The sequence below is a fragment of the Phycodurus eques genome, chromosome 6 (assembly GCF_024500275.1).
Source record: "Phycodurus eques isolate BA_2022a chromosome 6, UOR_Pequ_1.1, whole genome shotgun sequence".
Lineage (NCBI taxonomy): Eukaryota > Metazoa > Chordata > Actinopteri > Syngnathiformes > Syngnathidae > Phycodurus > Phycodurus eques.
Genome location: NC_084530.1, coordinates 3,034,701 through 3,058,579, shown reverse-complemented (window position 1 = coordinate 3,058,579; position 23,879 = coordinate 3,034,701). Strand labels below are relative to the sequence as shown.

The window sequence follows — 23,879 nt, the reverse complement described above, 5'->3', positions numbered from 1 at the left end:
ACAGTTTCCAAAAAGAGAGGTTTAATAGACGGGCATAGGTCGGTACACGGGCAGGCAATCCAAGAAGGGCAACAGTATCCAAGAACATGAGGCAAAGAGGCAAGGTCGATAATCGGAACAGGGTCAAAGTCTTACTGTGAGTCTGTGACAAGGAATGCTGGAACGTGACGACAAGGTACAACGAACTGGCAACGAGTGGGAATGAGACACGAGGTTAAATACAAGCGGTAATTAGGTCTGAACGAGGCACAGGTGGTGAAGATGCTCACAGGAGCAGGTGTGTGAGAAACGAGAGAGAGGAAGACAAAACGTGGAACACACGCACACACACACACACATGACAGTACCCCCCCCAGACGGCCCTGGGGCCCCTGGATGCGCAACGTGGAAGTCCCGAATGAGCGAATCATCCATGATAAACGCAGACGGTACCCATGAACGTTCCTCAGGCCCATAGCCCTCCCAGTCCACCAGATATTGAAACCCCCTCCCCCTCCGACGAGACGACAACAGCCGCTTCACAGCGAAGACCGGGCCCCCATCCACAAACCGTGGGGGGAGGAGGGGGCCTGGAAGGCGGGACCAGAGGGGACTCCCGGGCTGGTTTGAGTAGGCTGACATGAAAAGCAGGGTGGACCCGCATCGACCTTGGGAGACTCAGCTTCACGGTGACAAGGTTGATGATCTTTGTGATGGGGAAGGGCCCAACGAACCTGGGAGAGAGCTTCTTGGACTCCACCCGGAGTGGAATATGTTTGGTCGAGAGCCAAACTCGCTGACCCACTTTGTAGTTCGGGGCCGGTGTCCTCCGACGGTCAGCAGTGGCTTTGTAGGACCGTCCCTGGCGCAGCAGCATCTGTCGGGCTCGCTCCCAGGTCCTCCTGCAGCGTCTCACCAAGGTTAATGCCGCTGGAACTGTGGACTCAGGGGCTATGGCAGGAAACAGAGATGGTTGGTAACCATGCACAACGTGAAAAGGCGATAGACCAGTGGATGCAGAGGGGAGGGAATTGTGGGAGAATTCGACCCAAACCAATTTCTGAGACCAGGATCGCGGATCCTGTGAAGCGAGACATCGGAGCCCCGTCTCCAGGTCCTGGTTCAGCCTCTCGGTTTGGCCGTTGGTTTCAGGATGAAACCCAGATGACAGACTGACGGTAGCACCTATGAGATTGCAAAACTCCTTCCAAAATTGCGAAATGAATTGGGGACCTCTATCAGACACCACATTCTTGGGGAAAGACAAGATGGTTTATTTTGTATTTTTCGCTCTGCTCTTCGAAAGGGGTTTGCCAAAAACAAATGACTCACTAGCACTGATGCCCATCCAAGTCTCCATTAAGAACACCATATCCAGGTGTCGCTAGGTAACAAAAGTAATTTAAAATAAAGATCTTGTTCAACAAGGCCCTGATGTAGCTACAAGGCAACCAAGAGCAGTGGTGAGTAACCTTGTTGGAGGTACTGAACCCTGCAAATTTCATACATGCATTCACCAAACCCTTCGTAATTGGAAAAATAAATTGTGATATATATTTTTTTCCAAATTCAAAACAGGTATATACTTGTATATTAATAGCGCAAAAAATGCATCAGTTGCATGCCAAATCACTGTGTTCCAAGAACAAAACATGAATTTCACAAACAAAAAAACCCCACTCAATGAAAATTTACTGCAAATGATGTGACTTTTGCTGTTGCCCTTCACCTTGGTGTCACTTTTTGCAAAACAAAGTCTGTTCCTTTTCTTTGTTTTTATGTCTACCAAACCTCGAAAAAGTTTTTTCGGTAAGAAATGTTATAAAGAATGGTATGGGTATCTCAAGGGCTTTCTTATAGAGTCACAGGGTACGCTACGATTTGGTGACACCAAAAGAATGAGGGCGTTTTTATTCTGAGACGTTGAGAGCTTTGTTGTTCTATAATGTATAAGGCCTTTTTACACTGCACTTGGTTTTGTTGGTGTTCGCTGTGGGGCAGGGCGCATGGACAAAAAGCCATAGAAAACCAAGTCTGGACAGTTGAAATGCACGGGTGCCATATTTTCACCTATCCATCCATCCATTCCCATCAGCGCTTATCCTGTTCAGCGTCGCAGGGTGCTAGAGCCAGCTGTCTTCGGGCGAAACACGAACAACACCCTGAACTGGTCGCCAGTCGGAGGGCACAACACCCAGCTTGACATAACGTCACTATGCAATGCGATGCAGCACAATTGACTGTTTCTCAAATTTACCAGAAGGGATATTTTCCACAGAAACCTCACAATCAGGGGCGGGGTGGCAACTTGTAATTTCGGGACAACTCCGGAACGGCTGGTCCATTCCAGTCTCCTTTCCTTTTTTTTTTTCTTTTTGAAAAGGATAATTCCTATATCATTTCCAATACTCATAGCCATCTTTTAACAAAACATAATTACAGACGTGGCACGGTGTACGACTGGTTAGCACATCTGCCTCACAGTTGTGAGGACCCAGGTTGAAATCGGCCTCGCCTGTGTGGAGTTTACATGTTCTCCCCGTGCCTGCTTGGGTTGCTCCGGGTGTTCCGGTTTCCTCCCACATCCCAAAAAACATGCATGGTAGGTTAATTGAATACTGCCCCGAGGTGTGAATGTGAGTCTGAAGATGCCTGAAGATAGCTGGGATAGGCTCCAGCACGCCCGCGGCCCAAGTGAGTATAAGCGCTACGGAAAATGAATGAATGAATAATTACAGACTACTATTCAACAAATACAATACGACTTACAAGGTAGCCTTATGTCAACAAAGCTGTGCACGAGCGCATCGGTCGCGTGTGCCGTGCACGCCAAGCCGAGTGATCTGACTTTGTAATTTACACTTTAAGCAATTAGGTAATAGTTACATATTATTTGATATGTGAAGAAATGAGCGGGATTACTCTGATATAAGAAAGCGTAAAACCTCCAACAGGGTGTGTATGCGTGCATGCGTGCGTGTGTGATTTATGGCATTTTCTTACATGGATTGCCTTTATGTATTTAAAAAAGAATTCCTGTTCTGATTATTATTATTAGTAGCAGCAGCATCAGGGGTGAAGAAAACCAGAGTGCCCGGAGAAAACCCTCGCAGGCAGGGGAGAACATGCAAACTCCAAACAGGCGGGACCGGGGATTGAACCCCGGTCCTCAATACTGTGAGGCAGACACTCTAACCAGTCTTCCACCATGCTGCACTTCAGAAAACCAAAGTCAGTAAATCCAGTTTGGCGCTACATCCGTAAGTGCAACTTGAAACTCTACTATTCAAAGCAAAAGCCATTTATCAACAACACCCAGAAACGCCGCCAGCTTCTCTGGGCCCGAGCTCATCTAAGATGGACTGATGCAAAGTGGAAAAGTGTTCTGTGAACCCACGAGTCCACATTTGAAATTGTTTTGGGAAATTGTGGACGTCGTGTCCTACGGGCCAAAGAGGAAAATAACCGCCTGGACTGTTATGGATGCAAAGTTCAAAAGCCAGCATCTGTGATGGTATGGGACTGTGTTAGTGCCAATGGCATGGGTAACTTGCACATCTGTGAATGCACCATTAATGCTGAAAGGTACATACAGATTTTGGAGAAACATATGCTGCCATCCAAGCAACGTCCTTTTCATGGACGCTGCTGCTTATTTCAGCAAGACAATGCCAAACCACATTCTGCATGTGTTACAACTGCGTGGCTTCGTAGGAAAAGAGTGGAGGTACGAGACTGGCCAGCCTGCAGTCCAGACTTGTCTCCCATTGAAAATGTGTGCCGCATTATGAAGCGTAAAATACGACAACAGAGACCCCGGACTGTTGAACAGCTGAAGCTCTACATCAAGCAAGAATGGGAAAGAATTCCACCTACAAAGCTTTAAAAATTAGTGTCCTCAGTTCCCAAACGTTTATTGAATGTTGTTAAAAGAAAAGGTGATGTAACACAGTGGTAAACATGACCCTGTACCAGCTTTTTTGGAACGTGTTGCAGCCATAAAATTCATAAAAGGTTAATGATTATTTGCTTAAAACAATAAAGTTTATCAGTTTGAACATTAAATATATTTTCTTTGTAGTGTATTCAATTAAAAATAGGTTGAACGTGATTTGCAAATCATTGTATTCTGTTTTTATTTGTGTTTACTTCCTTCTTTACCACAACGGACCGATACACTGCACCGATCCGCCTGTCGATCTCCCGTTCCATTCTTCCCTCACTCGTGAACAAGACCCCAAGATACTTGAACTCCTCCACTTGGGGCAGGATCTCATCCCCGACCTGGAGAGGGCACGCCACCCTGCTGCTTCACACTCAGCTGCGAACTGCTCCAGTGAGAGTTGGGGGTCACGGGTTGAGGAAGCCAACAGAACCACATCATCTGCAAAAAGCAGAGATGCAATACTGAGGCCACCAAACCGGACCCCCTCTACGCCTCGGCCGCGCCTAGAAATTCTGTCCATAAAAGTTATGAACAGAATCGGTGACAAAGGGCAGCCTTGGCGGAGTCCAACCCTCACCGGAAACGAGTCCGACTTACTGCCGGATATGCGGACCAAACTTTGACTCCGGTCGTACAGGGACCGAACAGCCCGTATCAGGGGGTTCGGTACCCCATACTCCCGAAGCACCCCCCACGGGACACCCCGAGGGACACGGTCGAACGCCTTCTCCAAGTCCACAAAACACATGTAGACTGGTTGGGCGAACTCCCATGCACCCTCGAGGACCCTGCCAAGAGTGTAGAGCCGGTCCACTGTTCCACGGCCAGGACGAAAACCACACTGCTCCTCTGAATCTGAGATTCAACTTCCCGAGGAACCTCCACTCTAGCACCCCTAAATATTCCTTACCAGGGAGGCTGAGGAGTGTGATCCCCCCTGTAGTTGGAACCACCCCACTCTGCCAATCCAGAGGCTCTGTCCCCAATGTCCATGCGATGTTGCAGAGGAGTGTTAACCAGGACAGCCCTACAACATCCAGAGCCTTGAGGAACACAATCTCATCCACCCCCGGGGCCCTGCCACCGAGAAGCTTTTTAACCACCTTGGTGACCTCAACCCCAGAGATAGGAGAGCCCGCCCAGAGAACCCAGACTCTGCTCCCTCATGGGAAGGCGTGTCTGTGGAATTGAGGAGGTCTTCGAAGTCTTCTCCTCACCGGCTCACAATGTCCCGAGTCGAGGTCAGCAGCGCCCCATCCCCACTATACACAGTGTTGATGGTGCACTGCTTCCCCCTTCTGAGACGCCGGATGGTGGACCATAATTTCCTCGAAGCCGTCCGGATGTCTTTCTCCATGGCCTCACCGAACTCCTCCCATGCCCGAGTTTTTGCTTCAGCGACCACCAAAGCTACATTCCGCTTGGCCAGCCGGTACCCATCAGCTGCCTCAAGAGTTCCACAGGCCAAAAACGGCCGATAGAACTCCTTCTTCAGCTTGACGGCATCCCTCACTGTTGGTGTCCACCAACGGGTTCGGGGATTGCCGCCACGACAGGCACCAACCACCTTACGACCACAGCTCCGGTCGGCCACCTCAGCAATGGAGGCGGGGAACATGTTCCACTCGGACTCGATGTCCTCTGCCTCCCCCGGAACATGAGCAAAGTTCTGTCGGAGGTGGGAGTTGAAACTCCTTCTGACAGGGGATTCCGCCAGACCTTCCCAGCAGACCCTCACAATACGTTTGGGCCTGCCACGTCGGACCGGGATCATCCCCCACCATCGGAGCCAGCTCACCACTAGGTGGTGATCAGTTGATAGGTCCGTCCCTTTCTTCACCCGAGTGTCCAAGACATGCCGCCGCAAGTCCGATGGCACGACCACAAAGTCGATCATCAAACTGCGACCTTAGGTGTCCTGGGGCCAAGTGCACGTGTGGACACCCTTATGCTTGAACATGGTGTTCATTATGGACAAGCCGTGATGACCACAGAAGTCTAATAACAGAACACCGCTCAGGTTCTCATCGGGGGGGCTGTTCCTCCCAATCATGCCCTTCCAGGTCTCACTGTCATTGCCCACGTGAGCATTGAAGTCCCCCAGCAGAACGATGGAGTCCCCAGTGGGAGCGCTCTCCAGCACCCCCTCCAACGACTCCAACAAGAGTGGGTACTCCGAACTGCTGTTTGGTGCGTAGTCACAAACAAAAGTCAGGACCCGTCCCCCCACCCGAAGGCGTAGGGAGGCTACCCTCTCGTCCACCGGGCTGAACCCCAACGTACAGGCGCCGAGTCGGGGAGCAATAAGTATACCCACACCTGCTCGGCGCCTCTCACCGTGGGCAACTCCAGAGTGGAAGAGAGTCCAACCCCTCTCGAGAGGACTGGTACAAGAGCCCAAGATGTGCGTGGAGGCGAGTCCGACTATATCTAGTCGGAACTTCTCAACCTCACACACCAGCTCGGGCTCCTTCCCTGCCAGAGAGGTGACAATCCACGTCCCGAGAGTCAGCTTCTGTAGCCGGGGATCGGATCGCCAAGTTCTCCGCCTTCGGCCACCGCCCAGCTCGCACTGCACCCGACCCCAGGTGGTGAGCCCATGGGAAGGGGGACCCATGTTACCCTTTCGGACTGTGCCCCGCCGGGCCACCAGTCCCTCTCCTACGAGCCCCACCTCCAGACCTGGCTCCAGAGGGGTGCCCCGGTGACCCGCGTCCGGGCAAGGGAAACCTGAGTCAATTTTTTGTCTTCGTCATAAGGGGTATTTGAGCCGTGCTTTGTCTGGTCCCTCACCTAGGACCTGTTTGCCATGGGTGACCCTACCAGGGACGTGAAGCCCCAAACAACTTTGCTCCAAGGATCATTGGGACACACAAACCCCTCCACCACGATAAGGTGACGGCTCAAGGAGGGGTATTCCATTTTCCATTTGTGTGCAGCATAATAGCTAAATGTGTGAAACATAATAGCTAAATGCTGCTTCACAATGTTTGCTTTGGACTCTGTGCTCCACTATTTGACCTGAGTCTGTCGAATAAGCATCATTTGTAGGTGTGAAGTTTTAATGAAACCTGCTTATTTAGTGTTCATGTGTCTGTTGGCCGAGGGGAGGAAGTTGTTCATGCGGTGGGAGGTTCCGGTCCGGATGGACCGTAGCCTCCTGCCTGAGGGGAGAATGTCGAACAGGCTGTGTCCAGGGTGTGTAAGTTCAACTGGCATTCTTAAAATGTTCTCCAAATTAAAGTCAACCATCAAATATACTATATCTAACCTTAAAAAAATATAAAAACTGGACTACCATGGTAAGTTTGGATAAAATGTGAAACTTTGTCAGGAATGGATTGAGACTAGACCCAAGAGCAGGCGCAGGCTAAGAGGTTGTGATGAACAGCTTATTGAACAAGGAAATAGAAATGGTCCTTGAGATGTGCTGGCGGGTTGTTGAGGCAGAGAATGCGAAGCAGGTAGTCACGAGGACTGGCGGCTTGCTTGGCGACGTGGTGGCAGAAATCCACTTGGCGAGGGACACGGAGTAAACACCGAGGACAAGGAAAAACGCGGAGGTCAGAACGATGACAAGGAATTGCATAGCTTAACTGGAGACTGGACAGGCGTTGTACCGCTGGAGAAGCTTCAATACTCTGGCGAGGATTTTCGGGATCAGGCAGGCTGAAATGCAGGTGGCTGATTGGTGACAGGTGCGTGGCCGAGGAAGTTGCTGAAAAGAGAGGGGAGGGGAGAGAGAGGACGCCATCCAGGCGCCAACAATTGTACTGCAGGGCAGCTCATGACACTTTCAAACATTTTCAAGCTTTTTAAAAAATATTTCTTTACAATAACTTTGTACTCTACTAGTAGTTTTAGTCCAGGAAAAAAAAACACAAAACAATAATTTTGTACTGTACAGTAATATGGGTGCATGGGCCTAAAACAAAAGTGCTTCAATGTAACGGACAATCAGCTATATTGGACGACGCCCCCCCCCCCCCCCCCCCCCCCCCCTATTAGTCCATTCTATCGAGTGTGTGTGTGTGCGCGCGTGCAGTGGGTACGGAATGTATTCAGACCCTCTTAAATTTTTCACGCTTTGTAATTTTGCAGCCATTGCTAAAATCAATTAAATTAATTTCCGCCCCCTCAATGTACACACAGCACCCAATATTGACAGATTAAAAAAAACGAAATTGTTGAAAAAGAAAAACTTAAATATCACACAGCCATAAGTATTCAGACCCTTTGCTCAGAATTTAGTAGAAACACCCTTTTGAGCTAATACAGCCATGAGTCGTTTTGGGAATGATGCAACAAGTTTTTCACACCTGGATTTGGGGATCCTCTGCCATTCCATTCCTCCTTGCAGATCCTCTCCAATTCTGTCAGGTTAGATGGTGAACACTGGTGGACAGCCATTTTCTGGTCTCTACAGAAATGCTCCATTGGGTTGAAGTCAGGGCTCTGACTGGGCCATTCAAGAACAGTCACGGAGTTCTTCTGAAGCCACGCCTTTGTTATTTTAGCTGTGTGCTTAGGGTCATTATCTTGTTGGAAGGTGAACCTTCGGCCCAGTCTGAGCTCCTGAGCACTCTGGAGAAGGTGTTCATCCAGGATATCCCTGTACTTGGCCTCTTTCATCTTTCCTTTGATTGCAACCAGTCGTCCTGTCCCTGCAGTGCAGCTGAAAGACACCCCACAGCATGATGCTTCCACCACCATGCTTCACTGTTGGGACTTAATTGGGCAGGTGATGAGCAGTGCCTGGTTTTCTCCACACATACCGCTTCGAATTAAGCACAAAACTTTCTTTATTGGTCTCATCAGACCAGAGAATCTTATTTCTCACCATCTTGGGGTCCTTCAGGTGTTTTTTAGCAAACTCCATGCGGGCTTTCATGTGTCTTGCACTGAGGAGAGGTACCATTGGGCCACTCTGCCGAAAAGCCCCGACTGGTGGAGGGCTGCAGTGATGGTTGACTTTCTAGAACTTTCTCCCATCTCCCGACTGGATCTCTGGACCTCAGCCACAGTGATCTTTGGGTTCTTCTTTACCTCTCTCACCAAAGCTCTTCTCCCCTGATTGCTCAGTTTGGCCGGACGGCCAGCTCTAGGAAGGGTTCTGTTCGTCCCAAAGTTCTTCCATTTAAGGATTATGGAGGCCACTGCGCTTTTAGGAACCTTAAGTGCAGCAGAATTTATTTTGTAACCTTGGCAAGATCTGTGGCTTGCCACAATTCTGTCTCTGAGCTCTTCAGGCAGTTCCTTTGACCTCATGATTCTTATTTGCTCTGACATGCACTGTGAGCTGTAAGGTCTTATATAGACAGCTGCGTGGCTTTCCTAATCAAGTCCAATCAGTATAACCAAACACAGCTGGACTCCAATGAAGGTGTAGAACCATCTCAAGGATGATCAGAAGAAATGGACAGCACCCAAGTTAAATGTATGAGTATCACACCAAAGGGTCTGAATACTTACGGCTGTGTAATATTTCAGTTTTTCTTTTTTTAATAAATCTGCAAAAATTTCAACAATTCCGTTTTTTTCTGTCAATATGGGGTGCTATGTGTACATTAATGAGGAAAAAAAAGGAACAGAAATGATTTTAGCAAATGGCTGCAATATAACAAAGAATGAAAAATTTAAGGGAGTCTGAATACTTTCCATACCCACTGCATATTTTAACCTGTCCTGTTCGGCTGTTAAGGTCAAGCAGAATGGAGAATCTGTATCCCTTTTATGCCGGAACAGTTTTAGAGTAGAGTTTTTTTAAACTGTCACTGTGAATCTTTGTATTATGATGGATATGTATACACTATTTATTGAAAATTTCGGTCAGACAGAACAAGGTTTTGAAGTGATTGGACAGAGAGAAAAAGGAGATGATGACGAGGTTAAAGGAGGACAAACGCCTGAGCCTGCTTGGACAAAACGTCCATAACAGTCCAGATGACAGTCCAGATGACATCATTTTAATGCGCTGAGAATAAAGTGACCCAGATGAAGGACAATATTATATATATTATTATTATTTTATATTTTTTATATAGATGGTATATATATTTTTTATATTTATTATTATATTTAATATCAGGCTGCTAATTTCATGGCAAATCCAGTTTATATGACATATACTAATATATTTGTAAATCTGACTCTTATGTCGGGCGGCACGGTGGGCAGTTACTCAGCCACAAATCTCTGATACAGACAGCTTAATAGGCTACATTTGGCAGCAATGCCTCACAGGTCAATTGGGCTCTTGTTCTTAACAGAAAAAGAAACCTTATTGTCAGAGTTTTACGAAATAACTTCACAAATACCAATAGCAGCCCGATGAATAGCTAATAATGCACACGCTCATAACAAAATCGACAGGAACAAATGCAAGTAAAGAGCAACGTTTTATAGTGATTTTCTGCAGCTACCGCACTGTAGATAAAACATCACCGCAATGATTTCTAGATACCCATAAGGCGTCTTGTTGACTACCTTGGAGGACTGTGAGTTTGAGGATGTAGTGTCAATGGTTAACCCAGGAGATTGCCTGTTTACACGATTTTCACATGGGCTGATATTTAAAATACTCAAGTTGGGCGTGCGAATTAGGCATGTGTTTGTGCTACGTGTGTGGATGGCAACCTCAAGTGAACAAATAAAATCCCTCCATCTCTCTCGTGCCGTTTCACTAATTGGCATTGAAATGCTTACATGTCATTTGTAATTTTATGTAGTCATAAATTCAATAATTTGTCACTACTTCATTCGTTTAATGTGGTGGGTTTCTGGAACGGAACCCCTTGATAGATGAGTGTTTACTGTGAGTTGCAATATTTCCACTCCAGAAATAAAAAGAGCTGTATCATGTTTTAGGGGGCATGTGAAGGGAACATCCGTACACCTCAAACCTCCTCTATCAACCACAAGACGAATGATGTGGATAACAGACATCAATACCAAAGGTGAAGCACACAAACATGCATTTGCCAATGTGCAAGTTGAAATCAACTTCAAATCGACACTTTACCAACAGAACAGATTGTTGAAGACTGATTATTATTATTATTATTTTACATGGCAGATGGCGCTAAAACATAATCCTTTTAATCTCAGCTATTTAAATTATTTGGAATCTTGAGAGGGAGTAAAAAAATCTTGTATGTAATCAAAAAAATCTTTGTTCCAAATAAGCCATACGGTCTTAATAAATAAGTATATATTTTTTTCCTACACAGTCTTCTTCATAATGTATGTGGACAGCTGGCAGAATTGTACTTTCAGGACGGCTGCGCTGTTCTGGCTGCATGCTGCCACCTAGCGGTTGATAACGTTCAGGTACGTACGTGTGCATGAGAACATCCAAATTATGTTGCATGTACTTTCAACAGTGATGCCGGTAACGCATTACAAAAGCGTTCCTCCAGAATTGCGCCTTTTTAAGTAACGAGCAAAGTAACATTATTTTCCCTGGGGGAATAATCAGACTACAGTTACTTTTTCAAACCCAAGATTGTTACTTATGAGTCATCAATGTCTCTCACCAAGTACTGACCTGTAGCTGGTGACTCGTAAAAACTGCAGTCTAGCCATTCAATAGCATTTAACCATTCACACAAACCACCAATTTCCCTATAAGCAAAAGAAAGTGATTGGGAGGTGATTGTTGATTCTTCAATGCACAGTGACGGTGCAGTACCATAAAAGTGCAAAGAAATGCATGTTTTCACTATCGCCACACTATTTTTGTTGTTTTCCTTTGTAAATAGTGTATTTGACTGTTGTTACTTTTTTATTTACACAACACTGTTTTACCTACCAAACCTACATGGCCCTGTGTGAAAAAGCGATTCCCTCCCTGTTAAAACAAAACTGTGGTTTATCATACCTGAGTTCAATTTCTCTACCACACCCAGGCCAGATACTTCCACACCTGTTCTCAATCTAAAAATCACTTAAATAGGACCTGCCAGACAAAGTGAATTAGATCAAAACATCCTCAAAAGCTAGACATCATGCCAAGATTTCAAGAAATTCAGTAACAAATGAGAAAGAAAGAAATTGAGATCTGTCAGTGTGGAAAAGGTTATAAAGCCATTTCTAAAACTTTGGTACTCCAGGTGACCACAGTGAGACCCATTGTCCATAAATGGCGAAAACATAGAGCAGTGGTGAACCTTCCCAGGAGTGGCCGGCCGACCAAAATTACACCAACATGACTACTCATCCAAGAGGTCACAAAAGACCCCACAAAAATATCTAAAGAATTGCAGGCCTCACTTGCCTCCGTGAAGGTCAGTGTTCGTGACTCCACCACAAGAAAGAGACTGGGCAAAAATGGCCTGCATGGCAGAGATCCAAAACGAAAATCACTGCTGAGCAAAAATAACAATCAGGCTTGTCTCAATTTTTGCCAGAAGACATCTTGATGACCCCCAAGACTTTTGGGAAAATACTCTGCAAAAGGTTTCACACAGAGCCATGGAGGTTTGGATTTTTTTTCTCCCTTAATAATAAAGACCTTCACTTAAAAAAATGCTTTTTGTGTTTACTTGTGTTGTGTTTGACTAATATTTAAATGTATTTGATGATGGGAAACATTTAAGTGTGTCAAACATGCAAAAAAAATAAAAAATAAAATAAAAAAATCAGGAAGGGCTCAAACACGGTCTCACAGCACTGTACTTAGCAATTACCAAGAACCGCTGCCCTCAAGTGTTCAAAAATCAGACAATTTGTTTTATGTTGTATGTTCCGTATCTCTGTGTGTTTTTAGTTAGCCATATCTAGTCTGATCAGAGGTAATGAGCTGGAGTTGGCTGCCTGTGTGGGTATAGTCCTTGGAGAGACAGCCGCTCAGAGTACGGCCTACTGTCTGGAACTCCTGGCCAGGAAGTACATGACCCCACTGACATGGTGAGTCCCCTTGTTCTGTTATCCTGTAAGGTTTGCAGGATTTTAAAGTATCTATACTTAACTTATGAGAATATGAATAACTCTTTTCCAAAATGCTAGTCACGGTATCTCTGTGCATTCAAAATGCCATCAATACTGTAAAATGCACCTGTGTTCATTGCCCATAACATACGCCTGCCCATACCACAACCCCACCGCCACCATGGGCCACTCGATCCACAACGTTGACATCAGCAAACCGCTCACCCGCACGACGCCACACACGCTGTCTGCCATCTGCCCTGAACAGTGAAAATTCATCCGTGAAGAGAACACCTCTCCGACATGCCAGACCCCATCGAATGTGAGCATTTGCCCACTCAAAGTTGGTTACAACGACAAACTGCAGTCAGGTCGAGACCCCGATGAGGACGACGAGCATGCAGATGAGCTTCCCTGAGACGGATTCTGACAGTTTGTGCAGAAATTCTTTGGTTATGCAAACCGATTGCTGCAGCAGCTGTCCGGGTGGCTGGTCTCACGATCTTGGAGGTGAACATGCAGGATGTGGAGGTCCTGGGCTGGTGTGGTTTAGACGTGGTATGCGGTTGTGAGGCTGGTTGGATGTACTGGTGCCAAATTGTCTGAAATGCCTTTAGAGACAGCTTTTGGTAGCGAAATGAACATTCAATTCACGGGCAACAGCTCTGGTCGACATTCCTGCAGTCAGCACGCTCCCTCAGAACTTGCGACATCTGTGGCATTGTGCTGTGTGATAAAACTGCACATTTCTGAGTGGTCTTTTATTGTGGCCAGCCTATGGCACACCTGTGCAATAATCATGCCATCTAATCAGCATCTTGATATGCCACACCTGTGAGGTGGGATGGATTATCTCAACAAAGGAGAAACGCTCACTAACACAGATTTAGACAGCTTTGTGAACATTATTTGAGGGAAATGGCCTTTTGTGTATGTAGAGAAAGTTTTAGATCTTGGAGTCCAGCTCACGAAAAATGGGAGTAAAAACAAAAGTGTTGCGTTTATATTTTTGGTCAGTGTAGATAAACTCCTGCCGACATGGCAGGCACCCGGAAATGTTGCCGCATTCAACATGGTAGCCACGTACCCTGGTAGATCTAGTCATATTGGCTACGTACCCTGGTAGATCTAGTCATATTGGCTATCTATGACCCGGAAACACGGGTCTTCCCAGTCTCTGCCTATATTACGCCGCCGTGCCAGCAAACAACTACGGCGAATTCTGGAACTAACAGACTTTGTCAATGGCAGTTTAGGGACAAATTGTTTGGTCCCGACAGTGCATTTTCCGTCATATCGTGGTCCCTTTTATTGCGCTTCCACTGTATAATGTACCGTAGATTATGTGTGTGTGTGCTGCATGTGTACTCCGTGCTCAGCCGGCGGAGCACATCGGGTCAGTCCTCTAAAAGCCCGATTTTACTGGCCTGGAGACTAGTTAGTGACATGATGGTGACACGAGTCTTCACCGATTGCGCAGATGTCTCTGTGATGTCTCCTGGAGTCTCCTGGAGACTAGCCAGGTCGCCAAGGAGCTGCGAAGAAATCGATCATGTTGGATTTCACTGGAGACCTTTTGGGGACTCCTTTATTTGCTCACTATAGAGAGCGTAGCTTAATCTCACACAGATTCAAGCAATCATCATCAAAATTTATTTGGACATCTCTACATATGCCCACTTCAACCTCTGAAAACAATGGCCCCAATATTTAGAATTTTATGGACATTAACGCGTTTTCCTCATGAGAGAACCATCCCATTTCCCGTGCTCTGCCAGCTGAGTCCTGAGGACACACACTGCACGCAAACACTGCACATACATAATATACAGTACCCCCCAAAAGTATTGGAACGCCAAGGTCAATTCCTTTGTTTTTGTTGTACTGTATACTGAAGACATTTGGGTTTCAGATCAAAAGATGAATATGACAAAAACGTTCAGTATTCCAGCTTTAATTTCATGGTATTTACATCTAGATATGTTAAACAAGTCAGAACAGAGCACCTTTTGTTTGAACCTACCCACTTTTCAAGTGAGCAAATGGATTGGAACGTGACTGATGGGTGTCCTGAGAAAGAAAGAAACTACTGGTGTACTGAGCAACATACATCAAACAGGTCGACCAAGGGTATCAACAGCAGTTGATGACAGAAACATTGTGAGAGCTGTGAAGAAACACCCAAAGACAATAGTCAGTGGTATCACTACCAACCTCCACAGGGCATGGGTGAAGGTATCACAATCCACTGTTCGAAGATGACTTCGAGAGAAGAAATAGACAGGCAATAACACAAGATGCAAACCACTCATGCAAACCACTCATCAGCAAAAAGATTTTTCATTTCGCAAAGAAGTACAGAGATGTGCTACAAAAGTTTTGGAACAAAGTTTTATGAACTGATGAGACCAAGATTAACCTCTGCCAAAGTCATGGAAAGGCCAAGGTATGGAAAAAGAAAGGATCTGCTTGTGAGCCAATACACACAAGCTCATCTGTGAAGCACGGTGGAGGTAATGTCATGGCTTGGGCTTGCATGGCTGCTTCTGGAGTGTGCTCACTAATCTTTATTGATTATGTAACTCACGATGGTAGCAGCAGAATGAATTCTGAAGTCTACAAAACCATTTTGTCTGGCAATTTACAGAAAAATGCATCCAAACTAATCTTCAACACGCAACAAGACAATGACCCAAAACACTGCCAACACAACAAAGGACTTCATCAGGGGGAAAAAGTGGAAGCCCTTAGACTGGCCAAGTCAATCAACAGACCTTAACCCAATAGAGCATGCATTTTACTCCCTGAAGAGGAGACTGAAGGGAGAACCCTCCAGAAACAAACAAGAACTGAAAGAGACTGCAGTAAAGGCTTGGAAAAGCATTTCAAATGAAAAATGCAACAGTCTGGTGAAGTCAATGGGTTGCAGGCTTGATGCAATTATTGCAAGTAAGGGTTATGCCACCAAACATTAAATGTTATTCACTTTAAGTTAATTTAATCATGTCTGTTCCAATACCTTTCCTCACTTGAAAGGTGGGTGGCTTCAAACAAAAGGTGCTCTGTCCTGAGTTGTTTAACATACAGCATACAGATGTAAATACCATGAAATAAAAGCTGGAATTCTGAACTTTTGTTTCATATTCATCTTTTCATCTGAAACCCAAATGTCTTCAGTATACAACAAAAACAAAGGAATTGACGTTGCCGTTCCAATACTTTTGGAGGGGTCTGTAAATTTCAGAATATATTTATCGAAAGAATATACAGTATATACTGTATATAGCCCTACATCAATGAATGTATTGGTTGTCATGTTCTCTGGAGACGTTTCCCAGACATCTTCCTGATGAGAGCGCAAGGAATATTTTGATCTCGTGGGTCCCGGAGTTGTTGCGACTGATTAGTCTCGGCACTCTCGGCGACATCTCCGCCAGTGAGTTAGGCCCGTAAGCTAGTGTATACACCCCCCCCCCCCCCCCACCCTCCCACCCAACACACACACATACAAACACACACGCACGCGCTGGGGAGAGGAAACTATAGCTATGACACAATGACCTAATTGAAAAATACAGTATCTGTATTACATCTCATATCACGATTGGAGCTGTGAAGTCTGAAACAAACTTTTTGCGTGTGTTTTTACAATTTCTGCTGTAAAAAAAAAAATACTACTTAGCTGTGCTTGTTCATAAAAAAAATGTGCTTAACAAAAACATTTACTGCATAGTAATTTTTTTTTCAGAGAAACATTCAGCCATACATGTGATAACTCCAGTTTCCTCCCACGTCCAAAAAACATGCGTGATAGGTTGGTTGAAAACTCTAAATTGCCCGTAGGTGTGAATATGAGTGTGAATGGTTGTTTGTTTCTATGTGCCCTGTGATTGGCTGGCGACCGGTTCAGGGTGTATCTCGCCTCCCGCCCAAAGATAGCTGGGATAGGCTCCAGCAGCCCACGACCGTAGTGAGGATAAGCGGTAAAGAAAATGGATGGATGGATGTAATAACATGGATGTGGTTCATTTTGAACCCACTTTGTGCTGTAGTAGGGTAGTGCTGTAATAAGACCACCGGGTTCACCCTCCAGCAGGACAACAACCCTAAAACATACAGTGAGGATGCTATACATTTGGTTGTTATTTTTCCGACTAGTTTGAAGCAGAAGTCAAGAAAAAAATTGTGGCAAGCTTTAACAGGCCACATAAAAAGACGTGGGGGCCCGAATGTAGCCCGTGGGCCTTGACTTTTGACACTTCTACTGATATGCAGTAAAAAATGTCGTCGGCTGATTGCTTTTTACTGTGCTTACATTTAGGGAGCTCTCGGTTGACCTAATGAGAATGATTCCAGAGAACCATATTTTACTGGCTAAGGTCTGTGCATTTTACCCTGGAACTACTGCAGAAATCCACCAATTACGCGAAAGGGTAAGTGAAGTGGGCCAACAATAATGAACAATTATCTATCAAGAAAATATAAAAACACAATTTTGCCCCCATTTTCATGGAGTGGATTAACTACACGCAAACAATGGTCTCTTTTCCCAGTCAAATTATTAAAGCAAATAATCCAGTTGAAGAAGAAGAAGATTGGAAGCTCACAAAGAATATACTCGTTTCGCTGCCATAAACTGTGACAAATAATGTTTAAGAGAATTTGGCAATACTTTAAACGCAAGGTCACAACTACAGACTATGCGAAACCAATAAAAAATATATAACTATTTGTATTAAAAATACAATTGCATACAGTTTGACTCTGATTATGTGTTATTTCTCATTTCAGTGTTTTCTCCCCTCATTAGAGGAATGTAGAGCCTTGGCAGAGGAATCCATGTGTGAAGGAGATCTGTTTTCAGCAGTTAAATTTCACCTTCTGACATCTGAACCTGAGAACGCCCTTAAGATAGCAATCGATCATGTCAAAGGTACTGACAGCTCATCATCAGTTCACTTATGAACATACCTGTTTGTGATAATTTACTTGCCACAAATACACTGTGGCAAAATTTTCTAGCATTGAAGTTGTGGATAGAGTGATTTGAAATGGGGCTTGGCAACAAATGCATATCAATACCACATCATTGATCAATTCAATATATGATTTATTATCATATGTGTACCTTACATGGCCAATGTATACGTGATAATTCTCCTACATGGCTCAAATGTGACCTCCCACCCTATTAGTAACTGTACATGACAACAGTACAAAAAATAGCGAGAGTATTTACATGAAGGGCATTTTTTTTTTTGTCTTTTTGTTCGTATGCATATACAGTACATTTGTTCATCATTTTCATCTCCATAGAACAGCTGACTGGATCTGACTGGACAGTGGACAGTATTCATCCGATCCTTGACCTGTTGAGTTATATCAGAACTGACCGCCTCCTCATGGCCAAGTTCACTACGTAAACCAATTATTTGATTAATTCAATTACACTTACATCCCATGTCTTGTTAGAATTGATCATCAATATGTGTGTGTGTGTGTGTGTGTGTGTGTGTTTAGAGCCCGCAGTGAGCTGTTAATCCTGTGTGGTTACATCGGTGGTCTGCTTGCCATAAGGAAACAGTACTCCAGCATCGTACCTGCACTCTATGAATACACGAGGTACACCAAAAAATAATCAAGCTTTCACTTACAAACGTGTATTATGACACATGGAGATGTGCAGAAATTTGGTGTTCAAGTTGTTGGGTTTCAAGGTTCTGACATAATTCCTGAAACATACACAAGGCTCAGGGCTCATTTATAAACTTTTTATTTATTGTTTATTTTTTATTGTTGCTTGCCCGTGGCAAACTTGAGCTCGCCGTGTTCAGTCGAGTGGACTAAAATTTTTGCTATAGCTCACGGTTCGGTTTTATCATGGTATTAATCTCATGGTACGTTAATTATTGCGGTATTGTGGGAAAGCTCACAGTATTGCAGGAAGGTTGACAGTACAGGTGGGGCAAAGAGGTGAAAGCAGGAATTACCGAAAAAACACTCTTTTTCTTGCTCACCGAGTCCTTTTCAATATGCTTTAGCAGTTTCTGTGTGTTCTGTGTGTACAGATTTTTGTGGAAAAAGATGCTCACAATGCAAAACTGTCCAATGCAAAATTGTCTGTTCACTAATTCACCAGAAGTAGTCTTTTTTTTTTTAAGTTACAACATTCGGAACTGTTGCTATTCTAACTTACCTACATTAAAAATTACTGCCTATTAACAGTGATTTATGTGCATGAGTCAAAAATTTCAAGTCAAGTCAGAAAGGCAAGAACACTCTTCAAGGCAATGCAGGTTTAGAAACAGCCAAGTAACAATAAATACAATAGTCATGGGACTCTTTTCCTCCGCTGAGTTATATTGTAAAATGATTTTTTCGTTCTTATTAGCCTCTGTGATATGTTTTTATTTGAAATGTAGACATATTTGACGAGAGGGAAGTCTGTAAGATCATTTATTTTTACTGTGATATGGACTGGACTCACTGATGGTGTAGTGGTACACTCGCCTGACTTTGGCGCAGGCAGCGTGGGTTCAGTTCCCACTCAGTGACGGTGTGAATGTGAGTGCGAATGGTTGTCCGTGTCTGTATGTGCCCTGCGACTGACTGGCGACCAGTTCAGGGTGTAGTCCGCCTTTCGCCCGAAGTCAGCTGGGATAGGCTCCAGCGTCCCGCAACCCTAACCAGGATAAGCGGTGTTGAAAATGGATGGATGGATGGACTGGACTTATTATTATTTTTGATACTGATGGAATGTAATTGCGGAGATATATGTTTTAACTGGCATCCATCCATCCATCCATTCATTTTCCATACCGCTTATCCTTACTAGGGTTGTGGGCGTGCTGGAGCCTATCCTAGCTATCTTCGGGCGAGAGGCGGGGTACACCCTGAACTGGTCGCCAGCCAATCGCAGGACACATAGCAACAAACAACCACTCATATTCACACCTATGGGCAATTTAGAGTCTTCAATCAACCTACCACGCATGTTTTTGGGATGTGGGAGGAAACTGGAGTACCCGGAGAAAACCCACGCAGGCGGGGCCGGGATTTGAACCCCAGTCCTCAGAACTGTGAGGCAGATGTGCTAACCAGTCGACCACCGTGCCGCCCCATAGCCGATCATTTGCGAAAAAAGAAACACATAAATTTCATAAAATCCAAAATATTGGGCCGATATTTTCAGAGTTTGAAGCTGCCATGTGTAGATATGTCCACGTACATTTTCGTGTTGATTGATGACAGTTTTGGGACGTTAAGCCACGTGTATGATTGCTTGGGTTCATGAGTTCTTGCAAGGATGTGGCACCCACCCGCCGTGTTTGTGTCATTTTAGTCGATGACAACCATATACAGTATGACAGCAATATAAGGTACAAAACAAACTTTATACTCGCGTGGACGACAACCGCCCTGATGTCAGTGCGGGTGTCCCGCGCGTAGTTTGCCTTTAGACTCGAGCGCAACCCACGTGCACCGTTTTGAAAATATGCTGCAGCTCTCCTCGAAGTCGGGGGTGTCGCTACGGCTGGGATTGGCTAGGACACCACAGGGTGGAGTTTCCTCTGCGTTTTTTTTGGGCCATTTCCGGTAGCTGTATTTACTTTCCTTTCAGTAACAAGGAACAAAGCAACAACAATGGCGACCATAGAACAGTGTCTGCTAGAACAAATGGACCTAGATGACCCGATGAATCATTTAATTATGCTGGAAAATCGATCAAGAAGGCGGCGGGGTAGATGGGATGGAGAACCAAGGGGCACGCTGAGTACGTCATCACAGCATGTGACTAAAACGGACCAATCACGAGAGATGAAGGGGCTGTTCCAAAGGCAATTAGTTATTTACTAATTGCTCCAAAATGGACAGAGATTATTGTAATTGACTCCCAGTTTCATTTTTTGAGTAAAAAAGTACATAAAATAAACTCTTTAGGGAACTATAGACCATTAAGATTCATACTTTCTTTAATTCATTCATTTCCTTTAACCGAGGCGCAATGACAGTCGCGCATGCATGTTGAGCGCAATCTGTGCCACTGTCACTCGGCTGTGTAGCAAAAGACAATGTCATTAAATACAGGATGAGCTGGCGATAACTGCGAGCAACTTAAATATGTCCACGGACATCGTGAATCCATCCCCAATGTGTGATCGTTCGTGCGTGTGCCTCCCTTCCCCCAGAGCTGCATTCATTCATATAGACCTGAAAAGCACCCACTTGGAATTGTCAAAACCGACGCCAGACTAGTATCAACGCTCTTGAACATGTAAAGACAATTGTCCCATCGGAGAGGAGTAAAGTTTAATAATAATAAGAGTACAGTAATGATAAAAAGAATAAATTGATAATACCTACACGTGTGGGTGTGCTATCATCACATTTCCCTCTCTGTGACGCAGTCAGTTGTTGAAGCGGAGAGAAGTGAGTGTTCCTCTGAAGATTGAGCAGCTGTCCATGGAGCTGGATGCCTGGCGGGCATGCACTCAGAGTAGCAGCAAGTAGGTTAACACACACGTCATCCATCACAAATCCAGAGGTATAATAGTAATTAGCCAATGTAAATAGAGATTCAGGAGGCATCCAATGAGCGGCAAATTAAAATAAATGACACAGACAGCAGGCACAATTCTAACATGAAGACATTTGGCTTAAGTAGATTCTTTGTTGATGTTTGAGAGCGCAGCCTGTTGGTCACAGCCTGGGTTTACTGTGAGGGTCATTGATGCCCTATCATCACCTTTGGTCACCTGTTGTATGGGCACTTGGTATAATATGTATTGATTTCACAGTACAGCCTCAGTGTCTTTGCATTTATTTGTATTCTTTTATTGTACCATACAAATACACCTCAGCAGATATAGAACAACAACGACATCTCCCATTGCAATGGATGCCCTTCACGGTAGCCTGTAACTCCTAGTACAGTACAACAAAAACAAAATGCAGTACCTCTTAGTCATGTAAACTTAAAAGAATTAACACCAATCAATGTCTAGCTAAACATTTATTTTACACCTAGACTGTTTTGTGAAAATACAGCAAATCACATCTTTACTTGAAATATATATTTAGCACTGTGTCTGTCTGCCTTTTTAATAGCCCTCCATCAGAGAGTCAAAAGGAAGATTTCCGCTGCCTTGAAAAAAGAATCCTTACCGTGAACTCTGGTAAGAACAGTACCTGAACATCGAAAAGTTCACTCAGATTCAAACAGCTGTTTTGAAAACACCTTCTCTCCTTCCTCCATTAGTCTCATGTGGTGCTGATTATGTGACAGGCTCCAATCTGCCAAGTCACTCTGATGTTCAGATTTCCTGTTTTACTGGTCACAGAATACAGGTGTGTCCTGCTTCTTTGGTTTGCATTATTAACCAGTAGACACTCACGGGACATTTTATAAGGTATATCTGCAGGATGAAATACCAATACAAGTCCCTTCTATGTAGGTAAATAAAGACGTACAAATATTTTCAAAATCCACACTACTGCAAATTACAGCGGCAAAAGTAAGCCTATTGTCAAATTACAAACTGAATGTTAACTTTCTCAAAGAGGAACTTGTCAATACAGCATTCAATTAGTTTGTGCAGGTGTACCTAATGTTGTGGCTGTCTTAGCACCAATGTGCAACTGAGTTTTTTTAATTTAACTTTTTTTTTTCCCCCTACATGCAGGGTCCAGTATTTTTACTTGAAGATGGCAAATCAACAATTTCCCTGAATGATGCTCTCATGTGGGCAAAAGTCAACCCCTTCTCCCCACTAGGGACAGGGGTTCGCATAAACCCCTTCTAGGACCTGCCTGTGCACGTACACACACGCACACACACACACACACACATAGAGGGCATACAAAAAACAAGTGTTATATCTTGTCTAGGAAGGGATTTCGGAGCCAATAATGGGGGTAAAGTCCTTTAAACAATGCATTTGTGGATGAACAATGACAATGATTTTAAAGTTCCTATTTTGTACATTGTCACTGTGTCAGAATCATAGTGAGGTACGGATGGTGGGTCATCTACTTCTTGTTTGTACATACGCATACACACATGGTATGCCTCTGACTTACCGTAATTTCTCGAGTATAATGCTCACCCATGTATAATGATAAATTGACCTCAAAATTCTGGAAAATCCTTCTACCTATGTATAATGCATTTTTACAATGCATGAGTTTGCTTCTACCCATATGATCAAAACATGAAGTATTATCTGTATTTTGTTAGTTTTTTTCAAAGAATTATTCTGAAGTTAAGCACTTTTATTTGAACAAATAATAATTTATTTTTATTTACTTGCTCTTATTTTGAAATTCACAGCCCTACTTTTATTTAATCAAGGAGAAAACACACAGTTGTACTCACATGTTTGATTACCCAGGCAGAATTTGTAAGATGGTTACAATTCTTTTAAGAAAACATGAAGGACCAGGTGAATGACATTTAATTTTATTTTAATGGGTTTCAAATTAAACTGTCAAGCTTTTCAGAAAAGCATTTTCATTAAACAAAACATAACCATAAAGAAATTAATGATGGTTGTTGTCGTATTTAAAAAAAACAAACCAAAACAATATTTCACAAATTCTGCCAGGGTATGCAAACTTATGAGCACAATTGTACATATATGCAGTCATATGTACCCCTTTCATATTGGAATGAAAGTAGTAGTCTACACCTTTTTCATAACCTCTAGGTCGCATACTAGAATGAAAGTGTACAACTTTTTCATAACCTCTAGGGGGCGGTGGTATAGTGGAATGAAAGTGTACAGCTTTTTCATAACCTCTAGATGGCGGCATACATTTATAAAATGTGAAAGTCTTTTTAATTTTCTCCTATACCTATGTATAATGTGCACTATTGACTTGACCAGTTTTGGGGGTAAAAAATGTACAATATACACGAGAAATTACGGTAGTTTACTTCATCATTGTAAAGAAACCAAAAAACAACAGATGAACGCCAAAATAAAGCTAGCATTGCATGGCCTGTGTTGTTTTATTCCCATAATTA

The 23,879-nt window shown here is 44.1% G+C and overlaps 1 protein-coding gene across 5 annotated transcripts in view; it reads left to right on the top strand.

Annotated features, from left to right (window-relative positions):
- wdr17 (WD repeat domain 17) overlaps positions 1 to 23,879 on the top strand; it is a 63,338-nt gene extending 39,459 nt beyond the window's left edge. The window contains exons 21-31 of one of the 5 annotated variants that reach the window (XM_061679850.1): positions 10,793 to 10,881; positions 11,155 to 11,254; positions 12,693 to 12,832; positions 17,175 to 17,286; positions 17,645 to 17,786; positions 18,170 to 18,272; positions 18,374 to 18,475; positions 21,262 to 21,360; positions 21,962 to 22,029; positions 22,113 to 22,201; positions 22,537 to 23,879. In XM_061679850.1, the coding sequence (XP_061535834.1) occupies positions 10,793 to 10,881; positions 11,155 to 11,254; positions 12,693 to 12,832; positions 17,175 to 17,286; positions 17,645 to 17,786; positions 18,170 to 18,272; positions 18,374 to 18,475; positions 21,262 to 21,360; positions 21,962 to 22,029; positions 22,113 to 22,201; positions 22,537 to 22,656 (1,164 nt within the window). In that variant the 3' untranslated portion in view covers positions 22,657 to 23,879. Of the gene's footprint in view, positions 1 to 10,792; positions 10,882 to 11,154; positions 11,255 to 12,692; positions 12,833 to 17,174; positions 17,287 to 17,644; positions 17,787 to 18,169; positions 18,273 to 18,373; positions 18,476 to 21,261; positions 21,361 to 21,961; positions 22,030 to 22,112; positions 22,202 to 22,536 lie in introns of those variants that run through there. The other 4 variants (XM_061679848.1, XM_061679851.1, XM_061679852.1 and 1 more) reach the window with 4 other exon arrangements.